General features: G+C 40.1%; 1 protein-coding gene across 2 annotated transcripts in view; it reads right to left on the bottom strand.

Moving 5' to 3' along the window:
• The window catches only part of PRR5 (proline rich 5 (renal)), a 97,899-nt gene that overhangs the window by 27,584 nt on the left and 50,427 nt on the right, over positions 1–19,888 (bottom strand). For both annotated transcript variants that reach the window (XM_009879713.1, XM_009879712.1), the window contains 4 exons: positions 14,209–14,257; positions 13,477–13,534; positions 9,088–9,179; positions 6,777–6,917 (listed from right to left, as the gene is read on the bottom strand). In XM_009879713.1, coding sequence (XP_009878015.1) covers positions 6,777–6,917; positions 9,088–9,179; positions 13,477–13,534; positions 14,209–14,257 — 340 coding nt within the window. The remainder of the gene's footprint in view (positions 1–6,776; positions 6,918–9,087; positions 9,180–13,476; positions 13,535–14,208; positions 14,258–19,888) is intronic.

Below are 19,888 nucleotides of genomic sequence, written 5' to 3'. Positions count from 1 at the left end.
CTGAGAGTTTTTCAATAGTCAAAATTTCTATGCTATCTTTTATGCCAGTTTTAGTCTACTGGCCCAAATGGGTCCACAGAAGAGACGTGTATGAACTAATGCAATTAGTTAAAACCGCCTCTTACTTGATAAAATTATAGGGTCTGCAGGGACATTCTAATTCAAGATAAGAATGATTTTACTGATTTAACTCCATTTTGTTAAGGATTAAGGACTTGCCTACCAATGAACTTGTACTGGTTTTAATAGGCCAGTTTCATTAATGGAGGCAAACTTCAGGAGACAGACATATATTTCAGTAAGGACAACCTGGTTTAGTTTGGGTTAAGCATGTATCTAACTGACTTGAGCTAAAACAACTCACACTTAGGTGGCACAAATAAATCATTATGGGCTAACGTAGTCTCAGGTGCTGCAGGCAGCAGCTACGCCGTAACTCCATGCACAGCCACTCTAACCCCAAGGCAAGTGTTGAGTAATTTGAAGGGCAAGCACTTTGCACCTACCACAGTGCAAGACAGCAAACGAGCAGGAACTGCAGAGGACCTGATGGACCACAACAGCGAAACTCAGGGCAGTCTAGACAACTGCTGTGGCGTTTGACCAGCTCCGTCTGAAGTCATACCTCTACTTAACTAACTCGTACCCTTCACAGAAGTGACATTTTATTTAATGCAAGGTACTCTTAAAATGCACTATGAGTGTACACCCAAAGGTAGTTTGCACAATGCAAACTGTCTTCTAAACCAATTGTGTTTAACTGGTTATGGTCATGTTCCCTTGAACGCTGCCCTTCTGTTAAGAAGAAGGACAAGACGCACATTTGAATTACTGTGCCATGGTGTTCATCAGACAGGTTCATATATAACAAAGCAAAACAACTACAACATTTTATGTTGCTTTCCTGGTTTTCTGCTGCTTAAGGTTACAGAAGTGGCAACATATAGTGTTGTCAAATATATTAAGAGCTAGTTTTGGAGAGTACTCGATTTCAAAATGAAATCTGTTCTGTTCATATGGCAATGGATTTCCATTGGCCTTTGTTAGAAAGAGGGTCCATGTGACTGCAGATCTTTCAAGGTCCCTGGTGCAGAAATGCTGGCTGCGTTGGAGTTACTACTAAAAAAACCCACTGTCAGTCAGGCTTATGGAATGGTTAATAGCAACCACGCTCACTCACCCTATCTCCGTCCCTAGAGAAAACATACTTGTGGTGAGCTGTGAAATAAATGCCAGGTGGAAACAGAGCTAAAAACATTATAGAGGGAAAGTGCCTCTCATGTGGTTTCCGTCCTTAACTATAATCCTACACCTTATAAATGGAAAATGGATAGCCACCGACTGTCACTGACTCACGTCCTTACCACTTACACCAAGGTCCCCAGCTATGGCAGGGAAATTGCTCTTGATTGACATGCAAGCAAGTGAAGGTGGTACTTTGGTTAGTAAGGATAGTGTATTTAGCAATCCCACCTGGCACCATCGGCTGACCAAAGTGTCAGCACTACTGTAAATGTACATTTAGACCTCTCTCATTCCCACTACTGCTGCTTTCACTTTTTTGAACTCTCCAGTCAGTTCCCAGCTTCTTGTCTCATACTCATTAACACAGTACATTCCAACCCGCTTGAGGCAATACCCCAAGATGTAGATGAAATAGTTCTAGCATTTTTCCTGCTTCCATGCAGAAATGATTCCCAGAACCAGAAAACTAGCGCAATAATAAAACACATATGAAGAAATTAAAAATCTAATATGACGAGTTCTCCTCACTACCAAAGAGGTCAAGATTTTCTTTCAAAAGGATCTTTTTCCTACAACAAATGAATGCTATGCCTTGTTAAAAATCATGGCAATACAAATTCATTCCAGGATAACAAACCTGTGTCAATTTAACTACTGCAAACTGTACTTGCTGATAGAGACAATAAATAAGACCGAATAAGACAGATGATATTGCTTAGAAGTGAGCATTGTTTCTACAAAATATTCTTGAGGGTCACATTCTCAGTTTTGTGTATGTCAACACAAAGCAATGGGAGACTCTTCCCTTTGTGTCAGGCAGTATCCTGGCTCTCTTACCTGACTTCTTATGTGCCCGTGGGGCTGATACAAACGACACAGACAAGCCACCCTTTCACCAGGAAGGAAGACAACACATTTATGCACAACCCAGGTGATGCACAGGCTTTTGATATGGTGATTTGTATTTAAATAGGGTCTACGATACCTTTATTTATTGGTTTCTGCTTTTTGAGTCTTATAAACCAGGAACCCAGAAAAAGGTGAAGAGAAATGAAAAGCATGTTGAAACCTCACACCCACCCACTTTGTTCGACCTATGCTTCAGGTTTAAGAAACTTAGTATGATAAACTCTCAAAAGCAACCACCAAATTCCAAACCCTATGGCCGTAAAGAATTCGACCCCAGTTGACACCTGTTGTAGTGTTACAGAAAATCCACAGGCAGGACCCTACAGTTTTCCGATAGCAAAGGGTATTTTGTTTTTAACCACTACACTGTCTTTGGTTTGCTGTGTGGCTGCTGAGATGGAAAAACAGCACTCTGCATTCTGCTTTCAGCTCTTGCAGTGTGTTTTTCCACCACTTTAAAGTGCAAGGACCTGAACCTGCATTTAGGAACTTTCCAGAGATAACAAATAGGTCCCACTGGGCAGTTTTATGTATTTATTTTGTCTTCCTTTACAGAGAAAGGCAACAGGCAAGGGAGTTCAAATGAAGCTTAGAGAAGCCAAAAAGGAAACCACAGGGTTTATTTTTCTCTTCAGAGCTTGTGTTTAGTGAGGCCTCATCCCTCAGCACGAGAGAGATTGTGCTGTGCCTTTCTACAGTTTTGAAATACCTCGGGTCACCCAGAGAGATTCTGTGGACTCAAATAACACTGATGTTAACTGAAAGATGCAGATAAACACTGTAATTCTTCTTTTCCAACTTTCTCAGACCTCAGGAGAGATACCTGGAGATAAGATGTTCCTGTTTCAGTGGCAAAGGTCTTCTTTGACAACACGCTTTGGGAAATAATTCGGATTGTTTATCCTCGGGTGATAGTTTTACTCTCTTTGGTTCATAGAACATAAAGGAGAAAATTCTTCTCTAATCTCTCTTTCTGTTTATCCCTCTCACTCCAGCTTCCTAATTTCACCCAAAGAGAAAGGTCATCGAGGTGAGACCGACAACTCAGTATAGTTATGTGAGCTCCTGTGCATCGTTCTGTGCTCAAAAGCAGTTTTAGTTCTTTTACTTCCCTCAGTCATGACTCTGCTATTGAAGGCCCTGAAACTTAAACAGGAGCATCCTGGAGGTACTTCAGCTTATGTTGCCTGTAAGCAGCCACAAAGGATTAACGTTTCAGTTCGTGCTTTGTAACTGGGTCAGGCTGTGCTGGCAACCGAAAGTTTGAGTGGTGTAAGGCCCTTCTTCCAAGCAGTGATAAAACTCCCACTGACTTCAACAGCACAGGAATATCACTCTGTTCCCCAGTTCTGCTTTCCCAATAGATCGCTGGTTTGTAATTGGACCAGGTGATAGCACTGGCGAGAAGTGGCTTTACTGGACTGGAGAACCCAGGTCTAATGATTAAACCAAGGACTAATTTCTGATCTTTTAAATGGAGGTTATCTTACAACAAAGCTTCAGATACACAATACTTGTAACAGCTTTATCCCAGAAATGGGGGTTCTTCTTTCCTTCAAAAAGGGATTGCATAGAGAAGATACAAGATTTTCCTCCCCCTGCCTTTTTTTTTTTTTTTTTTTTGGTCTTTGATGTTTTTAACACAAAGAAATTGAGGTATTTGGCTCTGTGGGCAAATTGTGAGGTATCTGTCAGGTTGGTGACACCTTCTACACCAGTGTATATCCTCTATCACATCACTGTATGCCAAAGGACCGGTGCAGCTGCTGTACCACATGCTAGGGTATTAAATGTGTGGCTGGTAGGCACGCATACAGCAAATAGTTTACTGTGGACAGGAAAAAAGATTTGATGTAAAGGAGAAAAAACAACCACCCAAACAATGAAGTAAGGGGTGCAACTTCATTTTAGGCCCTTTTATTCAGGAGATCTTTGGCAGGAACTGTTTTATTCTCCTTGCCAGAGCATGGACAGCTGAGCAAGCAAGGAATGTGTGCAACTTGCAACAGGTCAGTAACTTCACAGAGGTCAACGGAATAGCTTCATTGGCTTCAGCATGTGAGCAAACTCACACTCAGGTAAACTTACTGAGCTTTGCTGAATCAGCACTTACCTCCTGAATAAAGTCCAAGGTTTGCTGCACCTTCCATTCCCTCTTGAAAAAGCTTCCCTTCCTCTTGGTAAAGACAGTGCCTTCTGACAAACTGATACAAGCTCTTCCCCTACACTATGTCAAGCTAATACACAAGCAATACTAGATGCATGCTGCATTAGTTACCAAATCTCCGCCGCTTTAATCCAGCCTAACAGGACAGACTGGTGTATGTCAGCATGGGCCTTTGTCAGCCCATGGCCTTCAGCTGACATTACAGCTGCTGTCTTGAAGAACATGACCTGCTCCTTAATTACGTAACACAGCTGCAAAAGGCTGTCAAGGACAGAAATGGGGAAACTTAGCACTAGGTTCAACACTTGGTCCAGTGCTGACATCACACTAATCTTCTAGCCATGGGAGTCTGCTCAAGCATCACCAAGTTTGTTATGGAAGAGATATCCACAGTAGACAGAAATAGGGATTAGACAATGTCCACTGTAAGACATCATCTTTCAGTCTGGGAAATCCATACACACGAGCCCATCATGTGCTCTTTGGACCGCTTAATTGTTATCACTCTTCCAGCCCTATTCACATGATGAGTTAATCTAAGTCAAGGAAATTCCATTATTATGCCATAAATGTATAAAATTTGCTTTTGTTTAATGTGACGCTTGAGTTTGAGAAAAAGCCTTTGCTCTGAAATCCAATTATTGACTAACACTGCTAAGCATGTAAATAAAACAGCCCATTCCCAGATCCTCTTCTGACCTTTTCCTGTAATTTCCATTAGATTTTAAACCACAAGTTTGACAGAGCTATTGTCGTGAAAGGACCCTACCACACAACCGTAGGTAACATATGCAGAAATAAATGCCCAGGGGGAAAACTCCCTCTCACTTCATTACTGATTTTCATCAACAGCTTTGCAATGAGAACAGATTTGGCCTTTTACCCTAAACAGGCATCCGCCTTGTTAACACCCCTGGTTGTTGAAGAAAACAGATTTGAAAAGAAACTGTTTCTTGTAGCACTAATCCTGGCAAATGACTCCACATCACCTCCTATGAACTTTCTAAATCAGGATGTTATTCAGTTCCCAGCTCACCACTGAATTCATTCGAAGCCGGATCTTGCCCATAGCCAACACAGACTCTCTAAAGAAGAAACCACAAAAAAACTAGCAGATCCATTAGCAACGGCACTGCTGAAGCCTGGTTTAAAATTGACAGTTTACCTCGCATCTACGAAGGAATGAGGCCTGATAGGCAACCTTCCTGAGATTAAGGTTTCCATGATCGTAGTCTCTCATGTGGAGTCTCTGGTGTCTATTAACACAGCTGGATTCACAGTTCAATTACATGGATTCTTTGATGTCTCATTATGCTCCAGTTTTTCCCTGAGGCTCCTTTCCTCTCTCCAGACATTAATTTCCACAAAACTCCTAGGAGTCTTAATATCTCTGATATTGCTGTCATTGTGCCATAATCAGCCAGCAGTTTCAAGAAGCATTTGGCAAGCTGGAGGTTAGGGAGAAGGGAGACAAGGGGCAAGCAGGCAGTCCTATCGCACAAGTATCTTTTTCTGAGAAAAGTAGGTTGAACGCACCTACAAACAACGCACATACGCACCACTGCGATAGCAGGGGTGAAATACCATTTCTTGACCAGCAGAATCTTATTCCTTCCTCCACTTCCATCACTGGCCTTTAGATTATCCTGCTCTTTAAAACAATTTCAGTCACAGAACTAATTCATACAGTGATGAAGAGCAAAGAATCATTTTGAGTGTGAGAAACTATATTCTTTCATTTGCTGTAAATCTACTTGTTTACTAAAAAAATCACCAGTCAGGAAAATCTCAACTTCCATACTCCCTAAGAATTCACTCCTGGCTTCCTCCCTCCCATCTGCCTCATCCCCCTTGCTCCTCAACACAAGCTCATGCTTTTCTTTAATTAAGCAAAAAAAAATCTTAAACTTGACTTTTGCATGGAATTCCTCTTTTTGCTCCTCCTCACTACTACTAAAAAAAATAATCTAACACTGAAGGCAAATACCAGTATCTATCTGGTCTTAATGTTTTTGTATCAACAGCTTTGATAGAATTTGGTTCCAGTGACCAAGTATGACCACGATTCAACTACAAATTGCATATTCACTTTGTTGCCTACTCTAGATGTGAAGCTTCATATCCAGAACTGCTAATGCAGCAGCATGCAGCGTTTCATGGAAGTCACATTATTACCACATATGCTGGCCTGCTTGCAAAACTTAGTATTTGAAGGCCCACAGTTTCAAAACAAGCCTTTACTCTCAGACCCTCTGGATCTTAAGGCATATGAAATCTGAACCTCTAGAATCTTTACGTTTAGATATTAGGATAAAATTTAATTGCACAGAAGCTCTGGCATTCTGGGTAAGAAGTTTTCAATGAATGAGCAAAATCACAGACTGCTTAAAGACTTCAGCAATACAGTACAGAAAGATAGATAAAGAAAACAGCCTGAGAAAAGCAACCAATTTACCTGGAGTATTAACAGCATCTGAATAATAGAAGGTGGAACTCTGGCTCTGGAACGTGATAATGCATCTTCCAATTTAATGTTGAGGGTAATTATATTCCTAAAGTGCAGAAGAGCCAGCTGCCGAACCGAGGGCTCCTTCCCCTTAGAAACAGAAACAAAGCAAGATGGATTATGAGCAGTGTGAAAATGAGTTTCCAAATCCTCCGTCAAAATTCTTTCCTCCACTTCTGAGGGATTACAAGAATGGTAAACCTGAATGAAAAGCAGAGGAAACATAACAAAGGACACAGAGCAGCCTACAAATCCGCACAGTGAATTTGATTTGGCAGTAATGAATGCTGCAGACAACGATTGAGTCTGACTGTATATGAAGATGATGAGGTTGGGGTAGGATGTGGGGGATCGTACTTGAGCACAGACTATATATGAATATTTTGTACTTTAACAGTAATGAAATGTGTCATATGTTAAAAAAAAAGAAAAAAACCAAAGCAAGGTTGAAAAAGGGTTGAATTTCCATTATTTCTCAATATTTTCAGTACTGGCTAGATACTCTCTTCAAATATAGTGGGAATTCTGACTCAGCCTACCTGTGGATCCTCCTTGTCTCTACAGTTTAGGAGACTTCACTATAAGGTAAAAGCAGAGCTGCAGTTTCATATTACATTTTCAAAAGCATCTTTTTGCAGTTCAAGCATCACTTCTCATTGAAAAACTAACTCATCTGAAGAATACAATGCTCTGCCTGCAGAGATTAACACCACTTGCCTTATACATGATGAGGAGTTGTAAAACAGTTCCCGTTGCCAGCACCAGGGCTTTTTCCTTGAGTATATATGGCTGTACACATACACATATTCTTGCCTGCCTGAGTACTGCCAGCCAAATATTGACCCTCTTGGAAGGGCTGATATTCAGCTGGTATTGACTTATTTTAGTTTAGAATAAAAAAGCCTGACCCCACCCCACCCATTCCTTTTCACTTTGTTAAATTATTTGTACTGAAGTAAAGAAGGCCAAATCTGCTTCAGTTGCTAATGAATAGAATTTACAAGAGCACATAAACACCAGCTGGGCTTTTGGAAGTATCCTTAGAACATCAGGCACCTACATCTATTTGAAATTACATGGAACGTGGGGTTCTTACCCCCTCCAGGCTCCTTTGAAAATTCAAGCAATTATTTTCATCTGCAAGGTGTTGCTAAATTATTTTCAAAGACCTCAGGAACACAACAGTGAAAAGGGGTACTTGGTGCAATTTTCAAAAACATCTGAGTGAGTTCTAATCTAGTCGAGTCAGCATAGAACACCAGGTTGAGAGACCACTTATATCTCTAGGTTCCCAAATGCCTTGGATTTAAATTATGTGGCACTTAGAAACAGGTTTTTAACACCATATTATGTCTATGGTTTTAAAGTTTCTACTGGTAAGATGCAAGTCAAGGGGTGAAGTCCCCTGTAAGTTTTTACAGCTCTTCTCCTAAATAAAATTCAGTGTAAAGTTGCAGCTTTTCCACCGAATTCAGATTTCATGCCTGTAATTAACTGCAGATGCAAGTGGTAATATTGATAACATTTGGACAATCATTTTAGGCATGAAGACCACTTGGAAAAATGGAAGAAAGTTTCCAAAGTTTCCCCAAGTATGTTTAGGCACCCAATGCCCACTAAAATCTGTTAGGCATCTAAGAGCAACTCCAGAAGGTCACTTGATATACCTATCTGGTACAGATTTTTCAACTCTGTGGCCACCACTAAGTTAGAAGAGTAAGCCTCATCCAAATCAGATCAAGTACCTATTTTGGATTTAAAATTACTGGAGTCAAATGCTGTGCTAATGTAAACTGGTGCAAGGTCACTGACTATTGCTGTTCATTTGTAGTAGCATAGAACTTGACCTCAGAAATACAGTTCCTTTTCAGAAGTGGAGAAACTTCAGAGATGAATTCACATCGCAGAGAAGGAAATTTATATACTTAAGTCAAAACAGCTCTGCTTATTTCAATGTGTGCATATTTCAGTTTATTATTCATAACCTTTTTTGACTTTTAGCGTGAGTTGACAGAACAACTAACCATCCTCCCTGTACTCCACTCCTGTTCTCAAATTCCCCTTCATCTTTTTCACCCAAGCAGTTTAAACCGCTGTTTGCATAAGTAACTTATTTGCATGACATGACTATACAGAACAGCTGCACTGGGAGGTTGGCCCAAGGAGAGGGAGTTAAGGATTGCATCAATCTGTTGATGAACCAGTAAAGTTGCTTTTTCCAGTTTTTCAAGATTCTATAGGAACAAGAGTAATTTTTCACCTGCACAGGATAGAAAATAGCCTGAAGCATGGGCAGGACATCACTGAAGAAAAAATCCCAAGTTTCAGCTAACGTATCCAGTAGTTTCTGCCCTGCAAAAACACAAAACAAACTAGTGAACCGTTTAGGTTGTAATCAACTAACTGCAAAGACTAAAACATTCAGGAAACAATGTGGACCTGCAACACTACTATTAGCAGTGTGGAATTAGTATTCCTTTCACTGTACTGAACCACTCAGTATTTGTGCCTTTTCAGGTGACACATCTAATGTTCTTAGTAAACTCAGAGACTTTGAGGTTAAAGCTTAGTCAGAAAAACCCTGTCAAGAATAAAGAATAATAGCTCAGGTTACCTCCTCCTCTTGCAGTAATACCTAGTGGACAAGACTGTGGAGGAGAGCAGTAGGAGGAGGACAGAGCAGGTTAAATGTGGAAACATTCCTGCAGAGAAATCTCTGCCACCGTGCTCCCCTCTGCCCTCTAAGCTGTAAGCCAGCAAACTGTGCTCTGTGGAGATCTTCCACAAAGCATCTCCTCAAATTGATCCCTTAGCTTCCCTGTATCTCCACTTACATAGAAAATCTCACCCAAGCTCTATGGAAAAAGAGAATGGTGTTGCAGCTCTACTTTTTAATGTAACTTTCAAAGGATGCAGTCAAAACCTGCTATGATGTGAGTTCCCCATGGTCCTCACAGCAGGGCCACCTCCCTCTCTATTCCCTCCCCCGCTGCAGCCTCCCAGTGGAGATCAGAGAAGCTCTGGCCAGGTCCTACAAGAGTTAGACACAGAGTTCCTCACAGAACATTTCATAAAACACAGAGGTAAATGCAGGAGCCAAGATCTATGGGAGAGGAAGTCTGGCTTGATAGCTAGATGCTGGCTTCAAATCCCTGTTCTGCAAAATGGCATGTGTGACCTTGGGCAAGCTCTTTAGCATCCTTGTGCCCCTAACACAACTGTGAAAGAAGAGCAGTGCCACTGCACCTCCACCAGCAAGTATTATGGAGCTAAATACATCAATCACTATGAGGCATTCAGACAAGACAATACAACTTATCAGGAAGCAAATTCAATAGCAATCAATCAGTATTACTATTGGTGTCAGAATCAGATACTATTCTTAATTTTGGTATCACAGCATTACTTAGGGACTCAGCCAGGGAACATTTCACCCAGCATTACACACGCATCACAAAGAAACTGCATGAAAGCATCTACACTCTAAGTTAGAAAGTGCCAATCTTTGTTATGGGATACTTGATCTCACTGCATTTTTAAGCACATGACAAATAGCACCAGCTCTGGCCCATCTGCAACTCCTGAACTATTCCTGGGTTGATGACTTGAAGTGCTTTCAGTGTCAAGTGTGGATCACCATGCCACACTGCAGCTGCTGGCTTGTGAACCATGACAAAGTCTTTGTTTCTGCACCACCATGCAGTTCTCTCTGTCCTACATACATGTGCACAAGACTGAAAAGGGTGTTCTCAGTTTCAATTTTTTAAAAAATTGTCTTGCATTAGCTCTAGTGAAACACAGCAGGGAACCAGGTCCAAAATTCCTAGCAGCTGTAGCAGTAATAATAATAATAATAATAAATACCATTGCATTATAACCTCCATATACTAATGTCTGAAACACTAAAGTGTTTCAAAGCTATAAATCCAATCATGAAGGAGAAGCCCAACCACCCTATTCCTTGAGGGCAGAGTTTTAAAAAGAGTTAAATACATTAGTTGCCCACAAGCTGAGGTTAAGTGGAAACTAAGCCCTTACAAATCTGGCTCCAGATGTGGGTGCTGAACATCGGTTCTTTTCAAATCTTGCTGCTAGAATTGCACGAAGTCAAATCACCCTGTTGAGATAAACATGCCTTTACTGTCGCACACTCCTTTCATCTTGTGGGCAGTTTGTTTTGTGAAGTGACGGACTTCTGTACAGCAGCTCAGAAAGGCTGCAGAGTTACCTGCCTTTCGCCAGGCAGGCCTTTTACTGGCGGCTGTGGAAGAATTCCTACGGTTTGTTGATGATGAGCATCTTTCACATGGAGGAATGTGACTTCCATGTCCTTTCAAGAATATGTTTGTTTTACTGTCAGGCAAAGACGCCTACATTTACCATAAGCATTTGCCAGATTCCAGGAAGCTGGGTTACTCTAAATGCTCATTTTAATGAAGCACAATATAGTCAATTTTATATGACATAATGCACGTAGTACTTTTCAGTGCTTCTAAAAGTTAATTGAAACTCCTGAAAGAAATAGAAGAATAAAAAAGCATCATTTTAAAACAAAAGCTAAACTTTTCAAAACGTCCTGCAGGACAAAAACCCTCCAAAGTATGCTCTGGAGTGATCTTTTTTCTCTTGAAAACTTCAACACCAACTGCATAGGGAAACTCAAACCATGGGATGCAGGACAACCTAAGATTTGAGGGCAGGACTGCTGCTGCTGCAGACCCAGGAGGGGAGACCTGCAGAGAATGGGAGCTCCCAGGATTTCCGTGCTCCCAACTTTGTCTTGGGTGTTTTGGGAGCCTTGGGGTGACTGACTACAGGATGGACTCTGGGGTGCTGCTCTCTCTGCTGCCAAGAAACCCAAATTCCAGCCTTGGAAATTCACATCCACCAGCAGCTCCCCAGGCAAGCTGTCAGAAAGCTCGTAGGAAGCCTGTCAGAAAGACCTCTGCCTCTGAATGAGATTCCTAAATTACAGCTACCCTCCTGAAACTTGCCAGTTTTAGTGAGTTGACATTTCTGAAGATGGACTTGCAAAAAACCATGACAGATTCACTCCTCACCTTACCAGCATTTCTGGAGCAACCACAAAATGATACACCAAATTCAAAACCAAAAAGAACTTAACAGCTTGATGAAATTTTTCGTTTCCTAAACATGCTCCTACACTTCCAAGCCATTTAGTAGTCTCAAACATCACTTTTTCATCTCAGCTTTGATCTTAAACATCATAAATAGTATTTTTGATTTTCAAGCCAGTAAAAGCAGAGGAAAAAGGCGTTGGACTTTGGTAGGTCTCTGCGTCTAATTTGCTGATTTGATACTTAAAAGCCAACTTCCTTCGTGATTTACAAAGCATCTGTGAAGGTCTCAAGATCCTTACAGTTCCCCTTGTGCTCTCTGAGCTGTTACTTTATATAACTGAGGAATCCTGTGTTCACCTTAGAGGAGTTTGGGTGCTTTTTGGGGGGTATTTTTTAATGTGAAATTTGCCCTCTTTTTGAGGTGTTCAAGACTATTGTCTTTTCATCAGAAAAGCTGGGTCCCATTGCACTATCTTAATCTGATCAACTGTACTGTCAGTAATGAAAGGTCACATTTAGGATTTATAGATAGCTGAAACTAATGGAAACAGTTGTCTCCAGGCTACTGCTTAAACAGTATATTTAGACTAAGTGATATGACTGCAGCTTTGCTAAAGGAAAGACACATTTGTTTAAAATTCAGACTGTTTACATGGGCAATAATTCTTGAAGATATTCCGAAATAATTTCACCCTCTGATGACGTAAAGAATCATAGAATCACTTAGGTTGGTAAAGACCTTTAAGATCATCGAGTCCAAACGAAAACCTAACACTGCCCAGCCCCACTAAACCACGTCCCTCAGCTCTATATCTACACATCTTTTAAATACCTCCAGGGATGGTGACTCAACCACTTCCCTGGGCAGCCTGTTCCAGTGCTTGATAACTCTCTCAGTAAATAAATTTTTCCTAATATTCAATCTAAACCTCCCCTGGTGCAACTTGTATGCCTACATCTAGGACAAAACAGCGTATTTAACAGCACAGCTAAGTGCCACACAATAGCATAGGACATGAAATAAGGGCGACTGTAAAATGACATATCTGGTGGAGGTAATCCCCGATATTTACTTCCAGAAGGTGACACCTCCAGAAGGTGAAGACAGACAAATGGTGCCTTGACTGTAAAAAAAGAGACAGTGTCTGACCTTGTTTATGTAAGCACGAATCCAGAATAACTCTTAAAACAACCTACAGCATTATTTTGGACTTAGCCAGACACTTCAACTAACTGGGATCTTAGTGGTTAGTTTTTGTTTAAGATATCTCACGCTATTTTTCCACTTTTTCTTAACATTAAGCAGGCTATAATTGAAGAAGAAGGAAGTGTCCATGCTGGAGGTAAACTTTTCTTTATTCCCTTGCTGCTGCTCTAGGCAATCATCTCTCCTTCATGAAAGCCAATGGGAACACCAAAGCGCGACACAACAACAGACTGCAGGAATTAATTGATAGAAACTAATCCATAGTGCCAGGAAGATAGTGGAAAGCATCACATTGCCTCCAGAATGCATTTGCTAAAAATCCTGTGACAGATATAGATAGCCATGCTAAAATCAAAGTTACCTTCATAAAACCGGATCTTGTCCCTTAGGATCACCATGCCTTTTGTGAGCAGCTGATTCTGTAAATAAAATACAGACTGCCTTTACTCAATTCTGTACTTCCCTACAGCCATCATATTTCACATTTTGTTCATTCTTAACTTTTGACAATAAAGGGGGTCTTTTATTTTAATGATCAATCATCAAAGGACTCCTCCTGTGTCCATCTTGCTTAAACCACTTGGGACACTTGTCAAACGATGATATAATCACCTACTGCTTTCAGGATGCAGCATGTATTGTCTGCGGTACAAAGCACTTCTCAAACTTCAAATGGCTGGCCCACAAAGCCTGTACTCTGTCTTAGAGAAGCAGAAAGAATACTGCTTCAATAGACAGTGTGTACTTACTGCTAAATGTCTTTCCTATTAACTATACTACAATGGACCTAAATGGTTTACTCAGGAACTTAAATTTTAAGTTAAAAGAGAATGTCTGAAATCTACTGAAAGACAGCAATGTCATACAGAAACATAGTGCCTGCACAAATCTATTCCACAGCTTGGGCTGTCACTATCTATATATATAAAATAAATCCAAATCTCATTAATCCATAAATGACAGAACACAGAGAAGTCAGTGGACATCTCTGAATGGTTTCAAGGGGCTCCAGATCAGCTTTTAGAGTGGGTGAAATGATTTTGCTCAGTAACATAACAAAATCTGATTTAAACGAAAGAAAACACATGCCTACCTGTAGATATTCAGTGAAAAAGGATCCCAGTTCTGTTTTCAATAATTGCCTGTATTAAAAAGAATAAGAAAAGGATCTGTGTAATCAGCAAATTGTATTAGCTGTGCACTGCATGGAAAAGGGGAAGCCATTAATAGTAAAATATTTTCATGCGAGCACAGAGCCTGTCAATAATGCCTAACTACAAATAGAGCAAACAGGGTCAACAAGACCAAGACTCCCAGCCAGAGTTTCTGTGTGTTGAAAAATACCTGCTGTGCTTTTAGATGGCTCAGTTGCACAAATACATATGAAAGGAAATTGAGATTCAACGGAAAGAGGATGCTTTCCATCCTACATCTAACACTTTTAGAAATGCTTGTGTTGTTCTCCTGACGTGCCAGGGCTTCACTGGCACCTGGCACTGCAGACGTGGGAGAACTCCTGGTGCTCTCTGCCCATCCATGCATCTGAGCCAAAAAACCAAGCACGTGACTTGACTGACGTGTTCAGAGCCAAATCATCTCCATGCTATGTAATGTAAAACAAAACCAAACCCAAAAACGCAAGCCATAACAAAATGTTTAGAGAGAAACCTGAAGCAGGATGATATTCTACAGCGTTTTTTTTAGGCATGAAACTTGGCCAGTTTTCATTTAAAGGGTCACAATCTTCTAGTCAAGAGACCAAGGACAGCCAAAGTTTCATACAGTTTCAGTGATTTAACAGTTTCGCTCTGCCTTTCCTGGTTTCTCTACACGAAATCCTACAACACAATCTCAGAGAGCAAACCACACTTACGTGCAAAAAAATTCCCAGAACCAACCCTCAAATTCAGAAACTGAATTCAACCAAATTCAACTGATCCACAAGCCCAACATTTGTATCCAGATAAAACTCACTACATTTCCAAAGAGCTGTATGTCATTTAAGTCTCACATGCTGGATGGTAGTTGTATTTCTCTGCACTCAGGTTGCTATTTAGATGCATATATGAGAGCTCGGACCTTTCAAAAATGTAGTCCCAGCTGAACATTAGCAAATCTGGCCTGAAAGCCATGAGCTCTTTTGACAACCTGTCCCTGTGAGACCACCTCACGTCCCATGAGGTCAAATTCGACTTAAAATCTAAACACCCACTTCAGTTAGGGCAGTTGTGTATATTATACATTCAGTAGCATGTTATCACCTATCCTGTTGGGTTATGTTTTTAACAAATAACTAATTAATCAGATTATTTATCTAGTAAACAAATACACGTCTGGTTTAAAATTCCAGCATAACCCTACGCTCCATGAAAAAGTCTGCAAGAGTTGGATCCGATGTTTTTAACACCACATGCTTCAGCACAGCCTCTTGAGATCTTCTGAAAGATTAGGGAAAGGAGGAGCAGGTCAACCTTTAGGAGGCTGAAATACAATATCTTATTTATTTATCCTTAAGCACATGTCCACACTGACCTCATAGCACCCTGTGGAAACAATCTAAGCATAAATGAAATCGAAAACAAACAAACGGAAGGGGGTTTTCAGATGCTTCTAAGCATCAAAATCCTTTTCAGCTAGAAATCTGAATTACTCAGACAAACTATCGGCAGACAAAGATTTTCAAAGCCAGCTCAGGCTTTAGCCATAGGTCTCTCATTGCCCCGAACAGCCATTATATGGTTAGCCCCCTGGGCATGCTGTTGCAACATATGGGAGAGGAAAACCCTTGCAGTGCTCTGAGCCCTTGGCGGGGGGGGCATTAAAACCCACCCGCACCCCCAAAGACTGTTAAAGACTTAAAGCTTTAAGAGTATGTCAATGAGTACAAGGATGCTATAGCCAAATCATGCCACGCTTACCCCAAGTGGGTATATACTGTCCAAGTGATGTGATTTTTTTCTGGATCGCAAGCAATGGCACTAACGTTTTTTCTTAGTTTGAACATGGATAGATAAACCATTTTTAGGTTAAAATAACAAGAAAATTGCAAAGAAATTATTCCCAGGTATCTCTTTGTGCCACTGTTTAAAAAAAAACCAAAACAACTAATACTTTGTGCTGACTGGTTTTGCTTAATTTTCTCCCCTTCCCTCAAGCTAGCAGCTCTTTAAAGTCTAGTCCTGGATTCCCCATAGTCTTGAACAGGTGATTTGCAAATACTTTCTCTTTTCATGTATTAGGTTCTACTAATAATTCCTGGCATTTGGGGCAGGAAATACAAAATCCAACAACTAGCCCTCTGATAAAACAAAATCCCACCACGTTTCCATTTTTTCAGCTGTGAATGAACTAAAGAACGAGCTGGTAGTTAATTATATGCGCTGGACTGCATCACACCAAGCAGCACTATGGCTACATTAGCATCTCTGTTTACAGGGCGAAAGAAGAACTGACGGCACAATTAATGCATCTTGCTCTTTGAATCCCTAATAATACAGATACTTCATGCTGTTTAATTAATTTCTCATGAAATAGTGAGGCCCTCAGGCCACATCAGAACACTGGTGTTTGATGTTCTTTATACTCGTATTAATTTAAAAGAGATCCACAACAAAACTGGATCCAAGATATTGCTTGCAATTTTTTTTCATTCTTGCTTAATTTTCTTTAACAAAAATCAGCGAGGTTGTCACCTGTCAGTTCCTGAATAATTCAGATTACTGAATAACCTTATCTAGATATGTGGACATCATGGTGGAATCTAGGTAAAAATCTGATCAAACCTCCAAGATACCCCTGATCAGACAGGGGACTTTGTTTCAAGTGCATCTGATTTTGAAGCTAGTCCTTTTGCACTCTTATGAAGCTTGGATATCATTGATATCAGGTCTTCATTGACTATTTAATGACTTCATAAATTGAGATGATAATATAAATTCACATAAAATATGGTTATAATAGCTCCTGACTTTTTTGTGTCTTCCTGCTGCCACTTCTTTGGTTCATTTTGAAATTAACTCCTGCAACATTACTCAGAATGGAAAGTCTAACACTGTATTATATCTGAATTTAACTTCATTAGTTAAATAAAGTTAAATGAAGCAAATGGAAACAAGTGATTTTACTGGGTTTGAACTCCTGCTACAAAGGAGGAAATGCCACTAAAATGTGCTTTGTTTGCATTAAACCAGTATCCTGAAACTCAGAAAAGAGGCAGCTATAAATATGTATTAACTTTAATATAGGATATCCTGCTTCCACTGTGTTTCCCTTTCCTTCTTTTTCTTCCTTGATTTACAAGTGATGTAAATAAACGCTGAAATGACATATGGTGCATGAAATGAAAAAGGAAAAAACACTGTATGGTTACTAATATCACACACATGCACCAAGAGAAACACTAAACAATAAGTATATGCAAACAGATTTTTATTACTGACTTTTGAATCAATCCCCTATTAGATCACCTAGTAAGGACTCAGAAGAAGTAATGTACAGGCCATACACTGGTGATACTCCCAGTTACTGGAGTATCTTCTCACCACCTTACGGTATATCATCAGCTTTAGCAGAGTTATTCAGGAGTTACAGCAATATGAAAGAGACTGAAATCACATACTGGTTTTATTGGCAACGGGCCTTCTGAGTGCTATGTAACTCTGTATTTAAGGCCACTTTCTAATGCCAGAGGAATGCAAGAATGGTGTCAAAAGGCATTGGTGTAAATGAGTGGCAGCTTTTATGAGCCAAACCTAGAAGAAAAGTAAATGGTACTGTACAAATTCGTACCCACCGATGTTTTCTTAAATAATCAGTGCATACATAATCAGAGTTCAAAGCCTTGAGATGTGTATTGAGAAAAGGAAGTTATATGTGTTTGTTTGCACGTATGTGACATACAGTAGTTGAATATACGTGACATTCCTGAGTCAAAACGCTGGTGTGCAAATATTGTGGGCATAACCTAACTGCTCAAATATTTACACTTGGTCCGTGAGTCAACTTGGATATTCAAGGTTTAATTACAAAAAGTATCCCAGAATCTGCTCTAATTAAAGTGGTAAAATAAAATAACTTCTTTTACTGTCTTGTACTTCTTGAAAAAAGCCATTTACCTGAATGTTTCCACACTCAAATGCTGCTCAGTGGAAATAATGTTTCTTTTTAGTTATGTACTTGTGGGGAAAATGCATCTAAAACAATTGTAAGGCAAATATACACTTGTTCCACTTCTGAGTTCATGTTTATGAATCAGGTATTTTTGCATTCAATAATAACATTAACTCAAAGGAAGTTATTTTGAATTAAATAACAACAGTAGTAACAATAGATCTTTCAGCTGTTGTGTCCTCTTCGACAAATCACAGTTTTCTCATCTTAGCTTTTTTCTATGAATGAAGCAAGCGGGACACACATGAGAACCTTCACAAAAACAGAGTTGTCACCGAGAGGATGGACAGCTTTTGGCAATAAATGAGAAGGTTGTTCAGGCCAAGTCGGAGGCAAGAGGGAACAACCTCAGAGCAGCAGTAGACAAGAACCAGTCTCAAAAGCCACACTGCATCTCGCCAAATGCTCGCTCATCCCATGAGAGTTAAATTGCTGATGCCTTATTTACAACAGCAGCTTTCTAGCTAGGTCTACATTTCACAATATTTTGTCCATCAACTCAGGTATGAGTCACCAGGTGTTGTTCTCCCCAAAGCAGAGCACAAGTAAGCGATCAGCTGTGATAACAACAAAGCAGTGTTATCTTTACCTAACAAAAAGAAATGGGCCTATAATGCCACAGCAAAGCCCCTCATAATATGGAAAAAAAAAAAAAAAATCAGTCTATTTGTAGTCAGCTTGCCTGTTCGGCTGCCTAGAATGTTGCAATAATTCAACACAACTATATTAGCAAGCATCATCATGCTGCAGGGTTTATACCCAGGTAAATGAAAGCAAAACCTCGGCACAGTTCACCAAATAATATCCATCCACACATCCATCTATCTTCCTTCCTTCCTTCCTTCCTTCCTTCCTTCCTTGCTTCCTTGCTTCCTTCCTTCCTTCCTTCCTTTCTTCTTTCTTACTTCTTTCTTTCTTTCTTTCTTTCTTCTATTTGTTGGTTCATACAAGATTATATTTGTCTCTGTCACATCCCCAGATAATTTGTCCTGTTCTGTCCCTCACCAGCAGAGAAGCATCCTGAGGCAAATGCATTTGGCCAGGAAATCTTAGCTCAGAACTCCCATTTTTTGTCATTCAGATAAAGCTGAAGCATCCCAACTGCACTTATAGTAATAACAATCAACCATTATTCCAATAACTAACTCTAAATGATTGATGGATCATGCTAACTGACAGGCATCCTAGAAAAGCTATTCTTTGTATGTCATTTTCTCCCCAGAGAAGTAAGAAATAACCGGAGAATAAGTTTCTTATAATTTCAAAAAGAAAGAGAGAGGGGGAAAATAGAGTATACAGGCCAAATGCCATTCACCTGGACTTCTCTGAAGATATTCCCACAATTAACGGATCCAGACTGGGCCAGCTATCCCAGACTTGGAACCTGACAGGGACAGATAATCCCAGAATATCTGGATATTCTGTGGATTTTGTCACACTCCGGTGCCCAGATAAGAATAAGCAGTATGGGAAAGGGAATCACCAAGGCTCTTATTTGAAGATAGCCAGGAAATGTAATAAGCTGTCTGTCTTTTCTAAGTGCAGTTTCTTTTCCACCGTTTATTCTTCAAAGCATTGTGCCAAGTTTCTAAAAGGAAATCCGC

Source organism: Charadrius vociferus, unplaced genomic scaffold (assembly GCF_000708025.1).
Source record: "Charadrius vociferus isolate BGI_N301 unplaced genomic scaffold, ASM70802v2 scaffold90, whole genome shotgun sequence".
In the NCBI taxonomy this organism is placed as follows: Eukaryota; Metazoa; Chordata; class Aves; order Charadriiformes; family Charadriidae; genus Charadrius; species Charadrius vociferus.
The sequence above is the reverse complement of the archived record's forward strand: the minus strand, read 5'-3'. Positions and strand labels throughout refer to the sequence as shown.